Source organism: Anser anser, assembly GCF_964211835.1.
Source record: "Anser anser genome assembly, chromosome: 18".
Taxonomy (NCBI): Eukaryota; Metazoa; Chordata; class Aves; order Anseriformes; family Anatidae; genus Anser; species Anser anser.
This window is the reverse complement of record NC_139739.1, coordinates 10,307,578-10,329,261: the sequence shown is the minus strand read 5'-3', so window position 1 is coordinate 10,329,261 and position 21,684 is coordinate 10,307,578. Positions and strand designations below refer to the sequence as shown.

General features: G+C 42.0%; 1 protein-coding gene across 1 annotated transcript; it reads left to right on the top strand.

Annotated features, from left to right (window-relative positions):
• Nucleotides 1-1,201: 1,201 nt before the first annotated feature.
• Nucleotides 1,202-19,685, top strand: CRKL (CRK like proto-oncogene, adaptor protein). The gene is made up of 3 exons (XM_083803963.1): nucleotides 1,202-3,261; nucleotides 6,473-6,929; nucleotides 15,716-19,685. The coding sequence occupies exons 1-3, from the start codon at nucleotides 2,948-2,950 to the stop codon at nucleotides 15,848-15,850; spliced, it is 906 nt and encodes a 301-aa protein (XP_083660089.1). The 5' UTR covers nucleotides 1,202-2,947; the 3' UTR covers nucleotides 15,851-19,685.
• The last annotated feature ends 1,999 nt before the right edge of the window (nucleotides 19,686-21,684 follow it).

The following is a 21,684-nucleotide window of genomic DNA, read 5'->3' as shown; positions in this document are numbered from 1 at the left end:
TGTAGTCTAGGAAGCTGATGCCTTGTCTTATCTGATAACATTAATGATCTTGAACAAATCACCTTTTTCTCTTTGTGTAAGTAGAAGATGGGATATTTTACCTAAAAGATCTGGCCTAGTTCAACTAGTTACTGAAACTGAAGGGAGAATTACTTGAAGGATACACACAACCTGCACAAACACAAGTCAGAACAGAAAATTGTGGCAGTTCCTTTCAAACTGAAAACCTCTCCATGCCTTAGCATCTTCTCTGGATGGGAAGGTGGATACGCTGCCTCTCCAGCTGAGGGTCCAGTCCCATGCAGTACTGCGCTGAGACTGTTTTTTGATCAAATACTATTTTTTCCTGACACGTTTCAACTCTTTTGAGATGTTAGTATTATCCACATGAAATGGAAGCAAGATGACTACATATTTGACTTACTACATGTGATTTTTATTATACTATAACAAAAATTATAATTCAGTAAAATGCAGCAATAGGATTTTTTATTTCCTCTTTATGTACTACATATTACTGATTTTGCTGCTCGTTTGTGGCTTTTGTAATTATTTTTAAACATTATTTGGCTTGTTATTTCAAGTGCAAGTACTATCTTTTAATCTCTGTAGTTTGGCCATAGCCACAAAGAAAATGAATCAAACCTGTTCTAATGACAGAAAAAAAACAACATAGCCTTCATAATCTAGTGCAGCCTGTCTACCAGTGTTTAAAACTGACTGTCATTGGCAGACAGAAGTACTTAAACCAGCAGGAATGGATCAAAGGTACAGCTGCTAAGTAAGCTTCCCTAGAAGAGCAAATATTTTTGCATAGATGTGAATTTTCGGATGGTACTATTCATCTCTGGGTCTATTGTTTTGCTAATATTGCTCTTACATGATTAAACAGCTGTTGTTTTCCACCCAGGAGATGGCTATACTTAGCAGCTGGTGAAGCGATACCTGCACATGTATTCAGGGTCTACTTTACGATCCTTTTGTGTTAGTGACATTGCGAGATTTTCCTGAATGATTTTTTCTAAAACGTAAGAATCTGAACTAGGTGAGTCTTCCATTTTAGATTATCTGAACTCTGCTAAACGTCTGCAGAGGCACAGCCCATACGTTCCAATCCAAACACCTGAGTTGGCACTGGCTGCCAACATAGGAAGAAAAACAAAGTGAAAAAATAACCATGCTGTGACTGATCTTTTGGAAAACAACAGCGTGGGAGAAGGATGGCAATGCTGGAGTTAAGTCTGCACAACAGCCTCGTTAGGCAGGTCAAGGTAGTCATCTTAAATCTGTTTCTTCATTTGAAATGTTTACTTTCAAACGCCGCTTCATTTGACATTGACAGCCTCAAAAGCAACATGAAAAAATTAAAAGCACAAACCAAGCCATGAGACTGAGCTAAAATCACAGCATTTGCCAAGGTTTCAAGCATGCCTAGGGACTTAGCGCAGTTTATTTTGTCGTGCCCTTACCTACTGCAGCTGGCTATGCTGCTTACCACCGCCAGCTCTCCTGAATTTGCGTCAGAGCGCGCAGGCCCCTCTGCCAAGGCTGGCGCTGCTCCTCTGAGGTCACGGCGCACCAAGCAGCCTCCCTCCCAGCCTCGAGCAGCTCGTGGGCGCTGCAGGCCAAGCTCTTGCCCAGCCGCTGCCCGCGGGGCCTGCTGAGTCCTTTCCGGGGCTTCCTTCCTCTTCAGCGGCTGCGGCACCATCTTCCCCTGCCCGCGCCCCAAAGGGCTTCAACCCCGTCCGTCTGGGAACGGCGCTGGAAAGGGGTGAAACTCTCTCTCATCGTGTAGGAAGTTGTATAGATATCTAGATCAGAGGAGATTATCACGCCGGTCCATTTTGTCCCTTCATAAATAGTCATTGATAAGGCAACACATTCTCAGGGAAGACAAGCCCTACCAATGAGCTGCCTGCAGCCAGCACCCCACGTAGCTAGGAGGGAAGGGAAGCTCCAGAGCAGCCCAAGGCATGGCGGGGGGCAAAGCCAGGCCAGAACCCAGGAGGGAGGCCCCAGGAGGACAAGGAGAAAGCAGAGGAGCACCGTTGTCCCCTCAGACACCTTCACCTGAGGAGACCAGGCGGCCTTTTGGGGCCGACCTGCGGCACAGGGCGCCTACAGCGGGCGGGGGGAGGCGGGCGGTGCCCCCTCCCTCACATCATGCCCCCCTTCACGCACATATTACCCCACCACCACACACACTTGCAGTGGGGACCCCAGTTACTGCGCCAGGGGCTTGTTTGACCGCCTTCAGCCCGATAGAGGACCGAGACGCGCAGCCCTCCACAACCTCCGCGGCCGCCTCCCTCAGCGGCGCCACCCCTCCCCCGCCGCGCTCCCCTCAGGCGGGCGCGAGGCGCCTGCGCGGGGCGGTGTCTCCGGCGGGCTCCCAGCGCCCGGCGCCGCCGCCATTTTGGTGCTCGGCTCCGTGAGGGGAGGGAAGGGAACGGCACCGAGCGCCGGGACGCGGAGCCCACCCCCCAAGCCCCGCTCTCGGCCGGCCGAGCCCTCCCTCCTTCCCTTCCCTTCCCCCGGCCGGTACCGCAGCCAGCCGGCCGCCCTCGCCGCTTTATCCCTTGCCGGCCGCCGCTGCTCTTCGCTACCCGCCCGCCCGGGCCCGCCGCAGGCCTGAGGGAGAGGCGGGAAGGATGCCCCGCACGCCCCGCCGCTGAGGGAGACTCGGGGGCTCTGACCGCCGCCTCCGGCCGGCCCCAGCTCAGCCGCTCCTCGGGGCTTCCTCCTGCCGCATCCCTCCGCTCCTTTCCCCCCCCGGGCTTCCTCGCTGCTGGGCCGGGCGCTCGCCTCTTCCTCCTAGCCCCCAGCCCCGCTCCGCCTGCCGGGCCTCCCCGCCCGGCCCTTCCCTTCCCCGGCTCTCCTCCTCCTCCTGGGCCTTCGGGCTCGTCACCTTCCTCCGTCTCTCCTTCACCCTTCCCCGCCCGGAGCCATGTCCTCCGCCGCCCGTTTCGATTCGTCGGACCGCTCCAGCTGGTACGTGGGCCCGGTGTCCCGGGCGGAGGCGCAGACGCGGTTGCAGGGGCAGCGGCACGGCATGTTCCTGGTGCGGGACTCGTCCACCTGCCCCGGGGACTACGTGCTCTCGGTGTCCGAGAACTCCCGGGTTTCCCACTACATCATTAACTCCTTGCCCAACCGCCGCTTTAAGATCGGCGACCAGGAGTTCGACCACCTGCCCGCCCTGCTGGAGTTCTACAAGATCCACTACCTGGACACCACCACCCTCATCGAGCCTGCGCCCAGGTGAGTGCCACCCTCCCGTCGCCACTCCCACCGCCAGCTCTGCTCGTGGTGCTGCGAGGCGGGGGGCTCAGCCCCAGCACCCTAACGCTGGAGGTAGGGCCGTGCTGCACGTAGCAAGGAAGCCTTTCCCTGTGGCCCTCCTTTGGAACCCTTCCTAACAGCGGTCCTCAGCGCTCAGGATCAGGATGACCATTATGGGTTGCTCTTTTGGTCATCATTGTCCAGATGGTTTGTGGGGCCTGGCCTTGCACTTCATGCAGATGGATGCAAAGGTAGTGTGTACATCCCTATCACTGTAATTGCTTTGCGAGAGGGCGTGGTCTTGCTTTGTATCAACCTTCTGGTATTGTCCTGTTTCCACGAAGGTTGAGAAGCTGGTTCAAAAATCTTCCCCTTGGTGATTGAAGTACCAGCCTCTGAGCTTAAGTTGCTCTCTGGCCCTGCATCCACAATGACACACCTTTGTGATTAGGCTGCTTCACCCTGTTAACTGAGTTTTAATGCATTCTAGGACAGCGTTTCCCAAGCTTCTAGAGTGACATGCCCGCCAAAAAATGTAAAAACGTGTCTCGGTTTGATTATGGCACTCTTTGTATCTGCATATACTACACTGAGAATTGCTCTTCTAGGAGGATGGGAAAATGTGACTTGACTATGAGATCATTCTTTGTCCTGAGCCCAACAGGGGACATACCTGCAGCTTGCATCACTAAACAGCTTATTGATAAGTCTAGAACATATTTGTTTTATCTTTGGGGCTTCCTGAATAGAATGAAATGAAAATAAAAGCTAGAAAAATAACATGGTAAAAAAAAAAAAAAAAGTTCACTTCTAAATTCTGCAGTTTAAGGTTTTTTTTTTCAGATTGACAAGTTATTTGGTGGAAAAATAACTTTGAGTTTTATAACCACGCTTTAATCTTGGCATAGTCCAGTTCTTAATCACTGTCAGTAACTTGTCAAAGGTTGACAGTAAGTTGTCAAACTGAATTTTGACCACACGTGTGATCAGAAGTCTTCCTGTAAAGGTGGTGGGAGGAATGTGACAAAGCACCAGCTTCAAGAACTCATAAAGCTGCTGAGACATCTTCAGGGTAGTGGTTGTGCTGTGGCTAAAGAAGTGGATAGGTGAAAAATTCACTCACCTTTCACAGGTGCAGGAACACTTAAACGGAGCTGCCCAGGCTTTTGTGCATGTTTAAACTTAAGGATGGTTTGGATGAAAAATGTCAAATCTGCAGCAATTTTTATGCTCACCTCTGTTCTCGGTAACCTGCATACTGCTGTGCCTTTCTGAAAGTAAAAGCTTGTTCTCAGTCATGTATGGCAATGGCTTTCTGGGCTTTATCAAGACACAAACTTAGCTGATTCCACTTGCTGTCTTGGTGTTTGTGTAGAATCTTGCGTGAAACATTTCATGAATGTTTTCATGACATCACGAACACGCCACCTCATTTTCAAGGTTTTGATTCAGTACAGCCATTGGTTGTTCTCTCAGCATACAGAGACAGATGGGACCCCAAGCATACTGGGTACTGACACACTTTTTTTTTTTAAATGTATAAAGCTGCAAATGGGGTTGAATAGGTGTTTTTCCTTCTAGCATGATTTTTGTTCTAAACTTTTTGAAAAATCAATGACATGGTTGGTGGTTTGAATTTCTGTTTAAAGGGAACTTCCTAATGCAAGAGGGAGAATGAGGGGCAGCATTCCCAGATTATTATTTTTAAATTAATGGACTAGATTTAGAATAGGGGTAGACAGGCATTTGTGTCAGCTAGCTGTCATTTTTCTTTAAAAGTGGGCATTTTCAGAGGAGCATCACAGGTACTTGTGAAGGCTGTTGATTCTTTTAATTTCATTAAGCATATATAGTAGGAAGGGATGTTTTTTTGTGGTAGAATTAAGTAGTTTCTTGTATATTGCTGTACACCACCACTTTTAGCTCTAGGGGATGATATTTTAAACTTGTAAGACAGTTGAAACCTGTTTTAAGGTATTTGTTTTTGTATCAATAGCAAGTATCTGCTATGGCCCAATACTGTAAGATTTCTGACAGCTGTTTTGAAAGAAGGTGTATAAAGGTTATGGTGAAAATAGTCTGCAGTAAAAGAGTCTCATTTGATGAACATTCTTATGTTATCACAGAATAAAATGTACTGGACAGATGATGGGCAAAATAATAAGCAATGTGAATAAATTAAAGGTAGTAATGTGGTTAATAAGGCAAAGGAATATTTCTAGATGGCAAGCTTTTTTGCTTCTTACTCTGTTCTTAGCAGTGGGTGATAGTATTTCATGTTTTCTTCTGTGAAGATATCACTGCAGGTTATTAGATTTAAATACCCAGTAAAGATGAGTACTTTGAAGCAGTAATAAGCTTTGTTATAATCTAACAACACTTCGAGAGCTGAAGTTGTAACAATAAGATTAGGGAGATTTGTTCTTCTTTTTGGAAAGTAATATGGAATAGAGTATTATCTCCTAAAAACACAGGATCTGCCTCTCTTTTCTCAAACAAAGCAGTTTTCAGTATTAACAAGACTGACTGTCTCCAAAATCCTACCTATAACCTATAAACAGCAGCTTTCTGGTACAAAGATGCTCTACTGCCTATAGAATCAGAAAGACTTGAGAGTTTATCATATCCTCCTCTTACTTTTTTTCTCTTTTTCCACTATGCTCCCTCAAGTCTGGCACTTAGAGTTACTGAATTCTTGAGGGAAGTGGATGCTGAGGTTAAAAATGTGAATGTGATGAACTGAAGAGGATTAGTTAGCTCTCTGAGTACCCTTCCCCTCCTCACCCCAAGACACCCAAATCTTTTTCATTTACTTTTAAGTATCGTGGCCTCATGTCACTTAAGCTATAGAAATCATTTTATTCTACCCTAACATCTTCAAAACAATCCAAAAAAAAAGTAAACCAATAGATAAGACTTTGCATTATTTCTCCCAATTTTTGCATCCTCAATAGATTTTTATTGGATTTCTGGGGAAAATAACATGGGTATTTAGGTAATTGCTTCAGAGCATGAGTTAAACTTGTTAAACACTTCCCAGTGTTACCAAGCTAATACTTTTGCTATAAAGGTGAACATAGGTAGTTCTTCTTCATTTGGTGGTCCTAGTGTAAAAGTGGTGGTTGGCTTTGGAAATACAGAACAATAGCTACGGAATAGCTGTTGATAATACCAACTTTTTCAAACTTAGGTATCCAAGTCCACCAACAGGATCTGGATCTGCCCCTATGTCCACTGCAGAAGAAAATTTGGAATATGTACGGACTCTGTATGACTTTCCTGGCAATGATGCTGAGGATCTTCCATTTAAAAAGGGTGAAATACTGGCAATTGTAGAGAAGCCAGAAGAACAGTGGTGGAGTGCCAGAAACAAGGATGGTCGGATTGGGATGATTCCTGTTCCTTATGTAGAAAAGCTAGTCAGATCTCATGGGAAGCATGGGAACAGGAATTCCAACAGCTACGGTATTCCAGAACCTGCCCATGCTTACGCTCAGCCTCAGACCACAAGTCCCCTTCCCTCGGTATCCAGTACACCGGGAGCAGTGATCAATCCTCTGCCGTCAACACAGAATGGACCAGTCTATGCCAAAGCTATCCAAAAGAGAGTACCCTGTGCTTATGACAAGACTGCACTGGCATTAGAGGTAAGTTTATTTTCCTTTTAAGTCCTACAGTTGTTCAATGGTTTTGTAGAATAAGAAAATAAAAATTGTTAGTGGCAAAGTTGGCACGTATGACTTCATGTGGAGTCTGCTCAGCTGCCTCAAGGGACTGAGAAGTTCTGTTAGGTTCTGAAGGAAGATTACAAGAATTGCTTCATCTATACCACTTCCTTTGAGAAAAGTGACTGAGTTATGTCAGAACCTATACTTAATTTACTGCTTTCTTGCCCCTGCAACAGTGCAAATACGCTCAAGACTAGTAGAATGTATACATCCTGCTATGGGAGTAAGTGCTAGGGGGGATGACTGCTTCTCCACCTAATCTTGGGGAAGGAAAGGGGTGTTTAATTGTTGCAGTATTCCAGGTTGAGAACTGGCAGTAGCATCCTTCAGAGAAAGGTAAAGATTGCTTATGAACAGATTTTTATTTTTTTTTGATCCTCAACTGTAGCATGAAGTACACTAGTGTTGAGAGCTCATGTCTGGGCACATCAGAAATACGAACAAGTGGAAGAGTCTTCCGAAGGACTCTAGATCTTTTTTTGAAAATTGGAATTTGAGAAATGGTCTTAAGACCTAAGAGGGGAGGGGAAGGTTGTGTTTATTTATAAGATGAAAGACTGTAGTGTAGCCTCTAACCTTGTGTTGAGCTTTTAATAAGTTCCTGTGCTTGCCAAAGCACTTTTTATTTTCATTTTATTAGGGATGTCTTAAAGGTTTTAGAACTTTATTCTTTAAATGGCAAAGAATTCATGTTACAATTATAATTAAATTAGCATAAGTGATGGAATGAAAGAAGTTTTTAAATCTATATCTAGAATACAGACACTCTTACTTGTATGCTTTGACTATACTGAAAGCTAGCTAACTCATGCTTCAGAAATGTCTCACCTGGAAGCATTGCTATTGGTTGTTATTCTGAGTGATGAAATTTGAATGTGGTAAAATACTTCAAGGAGCAAATGAAAGGAAACAAGCAAAGGAAGCAACAGCATTTTAGCAAGTAAAATAGTGGTTTTAAAAATACTTTTGAACTTTGCCTGTTGCTCTTGCTCAGTTAGTTTGCAAGTTGAAGCTGTTAGCTATAGCTGATACTTAGACTAAGGTTTTATGAATAATTGGAAGTCGCTAATAAAAGTTACCTTAAGGCTTTTTCCTCTTGTAAAATTTCTACAGGTGATTACTCAGAGTGTTAGAAATTAAATATGTATCACTGGATTTTCCTTAAGTTTTAGGAAAGCTAGTTGCTTGTTATTCATGAACAGGGTGTGAAAATTATCATAGGAAGAAATGTAAATTCACTGCCAGCTGTACCGTACAGTAGATTCCTGCCAAAACTATTCATGCTTCTGAAAACAGCGCAAGGCAAGCAATTGATGTTGCTGTTATCAGGGTGTCGTGGAATTACTTCAGGGAGCTTGCTTTGCTGCAGGGTAGCAGAACTGCTTGGAAGGATGGCTCTCAAATAGATTTTTCTGATTTGCTGTTTAGTGACCTAGTTAATTCTATCATTTTAGCTGCCAGAATATAGTGGTAGGATTAATTTTCTGACCAACATATAGGTCAGAGTTCTTTGGATCCTTCAAGTTGCTGAAATTTTGTTTGAAATATTCTTCTGTTCCACTGAGCTCCAATTGCTTATGGCTTCATGTCTTTGTGTCTCCCACCCCTGGTATATTTTGTCTTCCTATGCAGTCTATTTTTTCACAGGTTCACCTTAGTCACACTGTGACTTCTCAAGAGGCTTCAGAAGTAGAATTCTGGGAATTGATCTACATTTTCATTAAAATTGGTGGTTACAGCTTCTCCTTCCATGTACAGGGAACATTAACAACCTCATTATAGCAACATTTTTGTCATGTGTACTATCCTTAAAGAAAATTCCAGCTTCTTTTCATTATCTTCCTTCAGCTTGCCTAACACCTGCTGGGCTCTGATGTATTAATCCCAACCTTGTCAGGGCTTTGCTTGTCACTAAATAATCTGAACCACTCGAGGTCATAGTTCAACATTCTTGAAAATAATAGGGTTCGTTTAGACTAGAAGCTTCTGTTTGGTAAGAGCACAGAAGGCAGCTAATGGTAGGGAAAGGATGGGTTATGAGGGCGTTTGGGGGAAGAAAGCTAATGGTGTTCTTTCAGAGTAATAGTATTGTACAGTGTTCTGCCTCAGTACAGGTGTATTCTCAATCAGGGTTCAGCTTGTACTGATAATTGTTCCTATAATTGTACAGCTACTGATTGTGTGTAATCTCATTTAAACTGATAAAAGTATGAAAGCAAAATACCTGCTTGCTGGCTGGAGCTTTATGTGATCAGCACGCAGATACTACTTACAAGAACCAGAACGCCATCAGGAGTAAATACAGCTATTGAGTGGTAACCTGCTCAGCTCCTTTTAAGTGCAGGGATGTCATTTTGCAGGGTTCAGCTTGAAAATGGGACAAGCTGTCTGCTTTCAGGTCCAGTTTGTCTGTTGCACACTATTGTTTACCTAAGCTGTCAGAGACGATAAATATTCATAGACTGTTACTAAGAAGAAACCTGGTTTTAAGGAAAGTAATTACATTTTTCATGTGAGAAATGTTTTTTTTTAAAAAAAACTTGTAAAATGAATATTCTAGTGAAAATCCTTGTCAAGATCTAGTTGGTTGGATAATGATGGAGCGCTTAACTTTGAAGTAGTATTTAAAGTGTGACAGTTTAAGGGCAAGAAAGTTTGAGTGTGTCTGCAATACATTTCCTGTAAGGATACTAGGTAGGTAGCATGGCATTTGGTACAACTTGGACTTTACTGGGCTAAAATTGCTCAGCATTCATATTTATGTTCCTGGAGTGACTAACATCCAAATGGGGATTTGGTCCTGTTGCATTATATGCTCTATTTTTATTCTTTAAAATAAGACATTAGCAATCTGCTTTACAAGCTAAAATACCAATTTTAGGTATTGCTGTTATCCCCGAACGTACAGTTACTGTGCATATAGTTTTGTGCATTCCACTGCAGCAGTGAACAATTAGTAAAGCCTACGATAAGTTTATTGTATGTCAAAGATTCACATATTACTGTGGTCAGTTCAGTTAATTACATTGGCGGTTCAGATTTAATGCTTTTTAGCGAGATGATTGACGTCTGCAGTTTCTCACTGCAGCTTTACTAATTTTGATTACTACTGTGTGTAGTGTTTTCAAGAATACTGCGTGCACACAAAAAAAAAAAAAGCATCAGCCCAGATCTGTTCCTCTAGTTGTATGCTTTCAGCCAAGAGGCAGTTTCCTTCCTTTCTGGTGTTCTAGAGGAAGAAATACGAAGGACAGGGATGCAGTGTCCTGCGTTTATGGGAACTAGAACTCTACGTTACGGGACTGTGTACTGCTCCTCTTCACCCCTGATTTTCCGTGGGAAAATGAGGAGGACAGCCCTGTGTTCAAAGGTTACACAAACCAGCACTGCACGGCGACGCGTTCTGTAAGAGCAGGGACTGTTGGCACTGTTGCTGAGGTACAGAACAGCAAAGTCTACCTTAGAGTTTCTCAGCATTAATAACGTGGAGTTCTACAGCCAGCCTGCTAATGACAGCATGCTAATGAAGCCTCATCTGAAACCCGCCTATGCAGTGCCCAGCAGCCTAAGACCTGCTGCATTTTACCTTAAAAAGGAGTTTATCTGTTGGTATTTGGGCTTTTTGCTTGGATCCAATAAGCTGATTAATTGCTAATATCTACACAACAGAGTTCTTCATGCCTAGCCTGGTCAGTAGGTAAACTAATGGTAGGTAATTCCCTTAAAAACTGGTGAGCTGTTTGAAGGTTGGCTTAGGTTGTGAACTACAAATTCCCTTATAAAATGGAGTGGAATGACTTAAGGATGTTTTAAATACGCCATGTGTTTAAATAATGGTTCTTAAATATATTGCAAGCATTGTAGTATTGCAGACCATTTTGAAGGCAGTGGTAGTTCTAGAGTTCACATCCAAATCTGAAATGACAGTGTTAGGGAATCTTAAGGTTTTCTATATACAGAGCTTCATTATATTTTTATAGCTTTTTTTTGTAAGTGATTTTTTTTCCCCAGACCTGTGCCAACATTATAGTGTTAAGTAGCTTATTTGTGTGTGACATATCAAACACATAGATGTATCCACTTGCTATCAGAGAGTTAATGTTTCACTGAAATGTTTTGGTGAAATAAATACCTGTTCCCCACAGTTATATAACTGACATAATGTGTCTCTTGAGCTTGTTGCAATTAGGTTACAGTTAACTTTCTTCTCTTTAAAGTAGAGTTGAGACAAGTAGGGCAAGATGTGCTAGTAGTAGAACTTTCTTAATTAGGAAATTAGGTTGCTATTTTCACTAGGCAACAAGCATTGTGCTTTTCTTAAGTCAAGGAAATTCACTATTGCTGTTTTAAACATTAAAATGCATCTGACAAAATAAATATTTGGCTTTAACTACACAAGTATAGGTTCTAGGTTTTAAGTGTTGATCACAGAGCTTTAGCTCGGAGAACCATTGAATTGAAAGTGATGTTGGTGGCAGGATTTGTGTATCTGCTGATACACAGAAACTTTTCACTACGCTACCTTTGAAAACGCAACTGCCAATTACATTGGAGGCTGTGTGCATTCTTAGCCTTTGGGGCATCCTTTTCCAGTCCGAATTCTTTATCGTTCCCATCAGTTCAACAGTCAGTGCCTTGCAATTTAACCCATGTTCACCCTCAGAACTGTTTGCAGAGTTTATTTTCAGATGAAACTGAAAGTGGTGGGGATAATCTAGACAAGTTCCTGTGCTAAAATGAGATTTAGTGTGGCTCAAGAGTGACTGTTTACGGGAGTTCTGAGCTCTCTGGATTCTGGACTGTCATGCAAGCATGCTTAGCAGATGGGGACAGGCTATCATGATTTAATGAAAACTGCACCTTGTCGTGGTGCTCTAACCCCAGCTCTGGCAATTGTCCTAGCTCTACTTGAGGTACACACTGCGGCACTCTTCCTAGGTGAGGCTAGGTTAATTGTATCTGGGGTTTCAACACCTACACTGCCCTTCTACCTGCTCTCACATCTCAAGAATGGTCAAAGGTCTTTCATCAGGTCAGAATGACTTAAGGCATCAGCTGTTATTGTTCTGGCACACAGCATCAAGATCAGGGCAATAAACGCATGCTATCAGCCATTTGGTTTCTAGAATCTTCTAATACCTAGAGCACCAGCTCCTTGAAAGTATCGCTTCATTCTCCTTGGAGTGCAACTGAATTCTGCCTCTTTTGGTTAGTTTTATACATTTTGGGGGAAAGTGGGTTATCAGGTAACTTCTTTGATGTAATATCTCTAAAACATGCTGAATTAATGGACTGTGTGACTGCACATGTGACTGCAAATGGCATGCAGGAACCTTGTGCAGTGTATGAATCAGCTTCAGGTAGAAGACAGGTACAGAAGAGTCTGGAGTGAATGAAGTAACCTTTCTGACTGGCATGTTCCACAACTTGCATTTCCCTGGGGCTTTGAATTCGTGCTGTAACAGGGATGTAATGAAAGGATGCTATCTAAAATACGCTTTGATTTTATCATTTGGGTGGAACCAAATGGCTGCATTTCAGAAGTATTACTCACTTCAGTAGGTGCTACTTCCATCTAGTGATGCTGGCATGCTTTGCAGGTGAGTTACTTGTCTGAGAGATGCTGAGACTAAGGAAGCGTTATCCTAATTTATAGATAAGGGCCCATGAGCTGTCCAGAATCATACAGGAAGCTTGTGGCAGAAATGAGAATAGAATCAGGTCTCCTGACTCTGTCCTGTGCCTAATCATAAGACAATCCTTCTGACTAGCCCAAAATATTCTCTGAAAACAATAGCATGTTAAATAATTTTAGTGGGAGATCACACCCCAGCTGACAGGCTGTAAAGAGAATTTACCAAATACTGCTTTCAGTTAATACTTGGGAAGGATATCCAGAGAGACTACTTGACCAGATTCTAAAGATGCTCTCAAAAAGGGTCTTTATGAAATCCAAGCATGATTCTATCATGACATCAAGATTCCTTCCCCAAAAATCTTGTTTCAGGATGCTATTTCATTTAATTTTCTCAAGGCAACTGCATTTTGTGTAAGTAATATAGCACAAGGGGATATTTGGCAGCTTTCCTTTAAAAAAAAGAGATCTGTTTATTGCAAATCACTACTATTCAAGTCCTTGGTATACGAGAATGTTTTCTGAGAAGCTTTTCTCACCTACCACTCTTTAACAGCAGCTACTGATTTGTAGCAGCTTTACCTGCCCAGCAGTCTAAAAAACACTTTGCGTTGTTAGTCTGCACGGCGTTTCTTTTGCAAGGTGATACTTAAATTGTCATTTTATGTTATTTTTTTGCTCAGCTGAAGTAAGACTTCCAACCTATTCAAGCTGTAGAAATCAGAATCAAACTGAAGGATGTTTTTCTAGAGCTTCTGAATTAATTTTGGATTGATCTCTACAGCATATGTCCAGAATTAAGTTGTCAGACAAAAAAAAGTCCATGTGTTTGATTCTGTGTACTACTGATTACCCCTCCTCATCCCAGGAATAAGACTGAAGTGTTTCCAAATGGATTGTTTGTGTGGTGTGGGGCAAATGCAGTTTCCTATTGGGTTTTAACTGTTGCGGTGTCAGATGTGCCTTCATGATTTTGAGTCTAAAACCTGGAACTTGACTCTGTCTTCGAGGGTTATTTTAAATCTAGCAGTGCAACAGTGACTATTTATAGATGTTATCAGCCTTTTCCTAAAGAGACTTTTGTTAGGTTCCTGTTTGAATCATCTTGTTACTATTTAAAGCTTTCTGTAGACTTTCCATATAATGGGAAGTCAGACAAATTGTGCTTTTTATCAAAAAAACACAAAGCATGCTGCAGTAGTCCACCAAGAGAGGAACGCCAGTCAAATTAATGCTATCTGTGTGTGCTAAATGACCTGGGCAGTGTATAACTACTCAGTAGGATATGCCGGCTTCATGTTTGAATTTATGAGCAGCATGCATAAAGTTGACAGTTTAAGAGAGTCTCAGTTATATCCCAAAATTGCATGGGGATCAGAGGACTTTCTCCTCTCTTGAAAGCACAGGATTAAAGTTGTCTCAAGCGTGAGTCTTGAACTTCCAGATGGGAAACGGGAGGGGGAAAGCTCTAAGTAGCGAGAAACGTGGGGTGAGGGAGGATTTGGGGCGGGAACAGAATCCACATTTTGAGTAAATGTCCAATTTCGTTCTAATACACATCAAGCGTAAATATCTGGAAAGAGTTTCAACGTTTGAGAAATTTTATTTTAAGAGATGTAACACTGAGTGAAAGAGTTTATGGTTGTATCTTAAGCTTCACTCAAGGTTTCTGAATGCTTCAGAGTGGTCATCAAAAATATCTACTGAAGTAATGGTAACTGGTTTAAACAGTTACCAAGGCTTTGGATCATCTGGTGATGTGTTTTCTGCAAGATATTTCGTAAACTCAGCTTTTTTCCTTTTTGGAAAACATAGACATCTTATCTGAAACTTTTTAATCTAAGGTCCTTTGCCGAGGCCCTTGAACTATCTGCATCAGTTGTAAATGTTAATGCTATTTAGATAGCGTGGACAAGTTGTTATATATACACTATGTCAAGAATAAAATCCATTTTTTCCTTCAAGATCAAAGCTAGTTTCCTTTTGGATTTTGCAGAAGTAGTTTGGTAATCTGAAACCCAGCTACAAATTGCTTGGACCTCATTTGGGGAGGAAGCTTATGAACTGCTGGCCGTTAGTCATAGGCAGGTTCTACCTTTTGTGAAGTTAGTTATTAGCTGCTAATGTCACTTTTCTAATATTTACTATAGTTACCACATAGATGCAATTAAGTAAACAGGAAGGGAGGTGTAGTTCAAGAGCTGCTGCAACAGGCCATGGGTTCAGCCACTCTGAAGTGTTTGAGGGAGAAATGACTGTTTAGTCAGTCTCGAAGGCTGTTTGTCATGTTGGATATTTTGCTTTGTAAATTATCCTAATTCAGGTTAAATACAGGCACTGAGCAGTGATAAAGTAAAATTTATAATTTGGGCTGATGTTTTTTTTGTGTGTGTTATAGCTTTTCTGTTCTTTCACTACCAAATAGAAGAAAAAGTTACGATAGGAAAGGCCTGACGCGTTGTTGTTCCTGTTCTAAATTCTTTGATGGGAAGTGGAGGTGAAAGCAACAGATAAAGCTACTGTCTGTATATCTAATGCTTATTAAAAAACATTTGAGAAGTGTATCATTGTTTTAGAAAACTACACAAGTTTCTTAGGCTGTGGTAGTCAGTAGTAGAACTTCATGTAGTGGTTTCTCTGCCACAGGAATCATTCTTTGAAAAGCTAAGTTTTCTTTGAAATAAGCATGCTAATGCTAAACCCAGTGAGGGCTGTGCTATTTTGAATGGATGTTGTATCTCATTATTTATGGTAGCTTTAGTGATGTCAGTTTACGTCTAAGCTAAATATATGGCTGCATGAAGTAAGCTTTCCTACAGGAAAAGGCGTGGTTCAGTAATTTATTGCAATACGTAAGTATATCATTAGTTCAAATTTTTAAAGCAAATGCAGACATCACGTTTAGCAATGGTGTCCGTGTTTTAGTTGAGTAAAAGTAACTTTTCTTTCCCTTTGAAGCTTATGTCAATTTTCTTTTTAAATGATGGGGTTGTATTTATTGTTCTTCATTTGATTTGTATATGAGGTAAGATTCTCATGTGTGATAACTTTTTTTTTTTTAATTCTGCAGGTTGGAGATATTGTGAAGGTTACAAGGATGAATATAAACGGTCAGTGGGAAGGAGAAGTCAACGGTCGAAAAGGGCTTTTCCCATTCACGCATGTCAAAATATTCGACCCTCAAAACCCAGATGAGAATGAATGATTCCCTCTACCCGACTTACACTGCTGCTTCATTTTCCTGGCTATCATTAGCATTGTTTGAGGTGGAATGACTAAATGGCACATTGCTAGCATTGCCCGTTTTCCAGCTTGCTGCAGTTTGACAGTTCTTTTAATATACATTTGGAATACATACAACCGAAGTCACTGCCTGACCTTCATGCCGTAGTTGCATCAACCAGAATTTGGTTTCACTTTTAAAACTGTATTGGGCCGTAAGCTGGAGAAGACTGAACCGTAAGGTGTACGGCAGACAAGTATGGGAAGAAAACCTTTCTTAAGACTTCCACGGACTTGTTCTGGCCTGCTTAGTAGGAAGAGCCCTAACCTTAGATCAAACATGCAACTCATGTGTTACTGTCCAACAAAAAGCAACAACAAAAATGCAATTTTAGGACTGAAGAAGACTTAGTTTTAAGTGAACCTGTCCTAAGGTAGTACATTTATGATGATGGTCTCTTTAAAGGACAATAATTAAAGCTATGTATTCTAAGCAGTTGTATTAGAAACTGCTCGTTTCTGTTAACTCTTGAGCTTGTTGTTGACCTTCTTGAAACAGTGTGTGTTAAATACAGATAACCATTGATTGAGCTGCATTGAAGCTGAGGCATTTATTTATAAGGAAATTTAGGAGGGGTTAATACTCGTAACTCATTTTTGACATACTTAACGCATTTCTGTTGATTTTGCAAGCACTAACTGTAGTAAGTGAGCTTTAAAGGGAAACACTTTGGCCTGGTCTACGTACAGCTCTTCTGTGTTGAAAGTCTGGTTTACTGCCACAGCAGTGCTTGTCACCAAGCTGTTACTTGGTAGACAGAGAAGTCAGATCACCACAGCATGGAGAAGTACAAAAAGACCAGGACAGAAGAACCTGGTAAATACTGATGGAATCCTCTTATTTAAGCATAAACCTTTTATACCCATTTCTCTGCAGGTTCCCTTATCACTCCAGAGTTCCCTAGCTAAGCCAGCCCCAGCTCGCTTAAGACTCCTTGAACACAGTACCTTTTTTTCCAGGATGTCTCTGCATTACTGTGCTTCTTTTCCCAAACTGCTTTCTTCTTTCTTTTGGGCCTTTTTTTTTTTTTTCTCCGCTCACTCCCTTGTATCACAGACCCTCTGCATGCTACAATTTTTACCCCCTCCACATGAGTTGGCTCTGGCTTATATATGCCCCAGATCCCTCCCACTCCCAGCATCCTCTAGAAAATGGTTAATCGGAGTCAGCTGCCTGGGTTCCCTGTCAGATAAGTGAATGCTCAGGCTGGAGGAGGCCACAAAGGTGTCTTTTATCAGTATAGCTTTTTTCCCCTTTTCTGTACATAAGCTGTACTATTGTACCTAAAGTAGGGATCTACGTGGCTGTAGCAATGTGAGTATAATTAATGCCATGCAGGGTAAGTCCTTAGCCCGTTTACAGGATATGAAAGCTTAGGTACAGTGCTATCTTCTACCTTCTTCTTTAAATGTGTTTTCTAGGTGAACTGGAATGCTCTTTTAAAAATAATGCCGAATTAACAGAATAACGTGTCTGCAAAGACTGTAACTATGAAACCTCCCTTTTCAGACAGCCTGCATAAAGAAAAATGCCTGCTGCAGAAAGCCAGGAATATCTGACAGGAAAACAGCAGTGCTACAATACATTCATTTTTCAACTTGTGAAGGCTGTCAGTTGTAGCAAAATGAGAAACTTCAGACACCTGCAGAACTGTACCACTTCTTAAAAGTGTTAAATTATATGGAAGTTGTCATCTTAAGTTCCAGCATGTTTTCTTGTTGATTTGTGTCACTTTTTCCTAGGAAAAGAATGTTGTTCTCCCTCCTGTGAAAGTGCCGTGATACCCTTAAATGGAGGGCACTGAAGAAATGCGAAAATGGCATTTACAACAAGAGATGTAAAATGCTGTGGTTGTTTTTAAGAAACTCGGTTCATCTGTTAGTTATTTTCTGTAGTATTAATCAAGTGGCTGACAGTCTAGAAGTTCTTGTAGAGCATTTTACTACCAAATTAACTGTGAAGTAGCGTAGCATTGACTGAAGTGTTCGGTGCTGAAAGAATTTCTTGACAATAGGCGCTGACAGGTTGTCTTGCAAAGAAAAGCTATGCAGCTCTCTTAACTAAAGGAGGTTGTGATTCTTCTGTGCCCCAACTCCACCTGAAGTTTACTACATAGATTGTACTACTGAAAGTCATCGTGTGAATACAGAAACTGCACTAGACTCAGTCTGCTGCAGAGAAAGCTTATTTCAGACCTGACCTAGTTGCAGGTAGCTCTTCAGAAAACTGGTTGTAGAATTCTTCCTTTGCATGTTAAAGTCCGTAAATAAATACTGTGAGATTTGAGATCTTGAACACAGCTTGTAACCTGGATTTTGTCACTAAGTGTCTTGACTCATCTCCTCATTGAATAAGGTATACACTTCGAACACAAGCATTGTTTTAGGTTAAATTATGTTCTGATACTGCAGAAAAGCAAACTATTTTCCTTCAAAACTATGCAAAATTTGTGTGCAGTGGCATCTGATGCAAAGACAAGAGTTCGTACGTTTCTGTGAACCTGGTTTTGGGCCCCAGACGAACAGTATTTCTCGCAGTAGCAGCGGTATGGATCGGTGATGTTCAATGCGGTTTAAATGTAGCATACTGACCAGCCTAAGCTGATTGTAAACTCGCTTCAAAATGTCTTTGCCATTTTACTATAAGATGAATATTTTCATATAAAGACTGCATTTGATCAGTTTGTGTTTTTCTTTGAAGGACTCTTCTGATTCTCAATCGCTTGTTGCTTGCTTACATGTGTGCTGTCTGTTGCTTTATGAAGCCTCCTCAATTCGAGTGCTAACCTATCCGTGTAGATGTTCCCTGGGGGCGTCAGGTATTCGTACTATGGAGCATGAGAGTCTGCAAGTGACGGCTTCGATCTATGCACCATTAAAATCGTTCATGCTTTTGAACTAGCAGCTGGTTTAATCACCAGGTGCCACACTAGTTAACTATCATGAAAGGCTTACTGTTTGACTTCCTCCTGTTGTGTATGTGTGTATATAGACATTGGAGCCTCTGACCAGTCTGAAAGTTTAAATGAAAACTGTTTTAATCAGTGTCCATCACTGGATAAGCGCTAATTTAATTCATGATTGTTTACAAATTGGGAAGAATAAACAAAAGGGAATATCCTGTCTGGGTTGGGGCTCTGAAGAGCCTGAGCATTATTTTTGTAAAGGGAAATACAGCATTCTTTGTGCCATTTCATGTGCCTGTAAAGTAATTTTTTAATATTATATTAACATCCTGGGAACAAGTGGGCTGCCTTTTGTTTTCTAGTCAAGTTTTCAAGCATATTTCTCAATACCTGCATTTGAAAGTGAGACCTGCCTAATAGACTGCCTTTTGGGACCAGTGAAAGCATTCTTGTATAGTTGTCATTTTCTGTTCTGTTAAATGAAAATGTTTTTGAGACAAGGATACAATTATTGCAGTGGGAAAGGTGGCCTTGTATTCGAGACAGTCTTCACTGTGTAAACTTTAAAACACAATATGTAACTTAAAGACCATGAACTTCAGGCAATAATATTAAAGTGTAAGCTTTTAAAGTTTATTTTGGGGATCATAGCTTGTTTTATTTTTTGTGCTATAAAATTAACAGTATTAAATGAATTATATTCTTAGAATATATGGAGTGTCTTTTCTTAAGATTAGTGCCTTTTAATTTCTTACTCCACTTATTTCATAGAACTGGTCCCAACATCAAGCCACTGTTTTTTTTCCAGTGCCCTGTTTGTACAGTCTAAATAAAACTTGCCTCAACTTACAGTATCACTTGTTGTCTTTAGTCTTAAACCCTTGGTGATATTGGCAGAGTATTTAAGTTCTTACTGTCAGTATTATGGCCTGTTCCGTGGGTAAATCTGTGCCAGCTGAAATTTTCCCGAGTCAAAGCAACAGGTAAGCAGGAGAAAATACTGATGCTGAGTGAATGATGCCATCATGCTCCATCCTTGTGCGTGTTCTCCAACTGTTCTGCTGTGCTCTGGAAGCTCAACTGACAAAGATGCAGCTCCGGTAACGCCAATTATCGCTGTTTCCTTCCCCCTCGCACCTGACACCAGCGCTCTTCCTGTCACTACATTTAACTTTTCTTTTGTAGAGGCTTTTAAAAGTTTGTGTAGAAACTATGACCTTCTTTCACTGTGATAATTATCTTGACTGTGCCTGTAAGAATGATTTAGGCATTTGCTTTGAATTTAGCTTATTTTTTTAGTATTTAAGGCCTGACAGGGTGCAGGTAGGGACAAGTGAAGCAGGTGCCATGCTAGCCCCTGTTGAAGCTGTCGGCATAAGGTGTTACAGATACCTGCTTTTGTAAATCAAGATCAATTGCCTTTTTGCAGTCAATCCAGATCAAGAATAGAGGGGACGATAACTTCTTTTTAATATTTGAGATCATTCAGGTAAATAATTCACAATGTGTTGAAACTTGAAGTGAGCTTACACAGGATTAAAAAAGCAGAACTTCAAACACATAAATGCTGTAAGGGAGAAGTCTTAAAAGCTTGCGTTGTTTCCCTGGCCTCTTTGTGGGTATGTTCTCACTGCAATGAAGCCTAGTGGGTGTGTTCTCTGCAGTATAGATTTCTATAATATTTTAATAAATGTTATAGCCAACTTTGTATAGTGTAGTAGCAAATATTCATATTTGGCAAGTTACATTTTTTCAGAAAAAAAAAAATATCTCAAATACTCGACCACAAGGAAAGTGGATACAGGTAGCCTGAGAACTGCTTCAACTTATTTTGTATACCTTTCTAGCAAAAACTAGAAGTGCTTAGCTGCTTACTGCAGCTGCTTCTCAGGACATCATAAATAGCTCTTGCCTCACTATTTATGTAGCAAAACCAAGGCCCCTGCTTTACCAGCAGCCTGCTTCCTACAGCCTGAATTACGACCACGTGTGCAGAAGCAGCACCGTTCCTGGCTACGGTAAGAGGTGTGCAATGCACATGGAGGCAGTTGCTGCCCACCCTCTGAGGAAGGGGGGGGGCTGCCCGCACCAACCAGCCCAGACAGGGCCTGCCCTGGTTTTTGTTCCAGTAAAATCGGGCTTCTCTGACACTAACCTGAAGTGTCCACACCCCCTGTTATCAGGCAGTGGGAGATGAAGTGCTTTCAGAGCCAGAAGACTAGGGAAGTTTAATAACACCTATGATCTAAACAGAAGAACTTAGTATTTGTCTCAAAATGCATCAGGTGTTGGTATAAAGCTGCACTACACAGGGGTATGAGGCCACAAGACTCTGCATGTCCTTGTTTCGTCGTGCGCTTAGAAATAACCTCTTCCTACCACTTGAGCTGGGAGGGGGGTGCTTTACCTTGGTAATGTTAATTATGAGAAGGGACGCATTACGCATTACGCAGTCTGAGCAAGCTGCAGCAACAAGGGTGCAAGGGACTGTCATTTGTCTACATTTTAAAAGGCAGCTTGCTTCCTTGCAGCCCTTGCCCCAAGTGCCAGCAGCACCAGCTTGCCCCCGCCTCCACCTGCCTTCCCTTCCTGCCACCAGGCTGACCCTGTGTGGGGTCCACAGCTCTCACTGCCTGCGCTCAGGGCTCGGGGTTTGTACCAGGAGCACCTATCTCTGCAGCTGCCCCCAGCTTCAGGAACAGCCAGGGTTACTCAGCGGAACGTCAAAGGTAACAAGAAACAAGCAACAACTCAAACTGGGTTTAGTTGTGGCTTACCTGCACGCAGACCTTCACTTATTTAAATCTGAGCTAGTTGGGCTAGGTCAGGCCAAACAGCAGGCAGCGTAAGC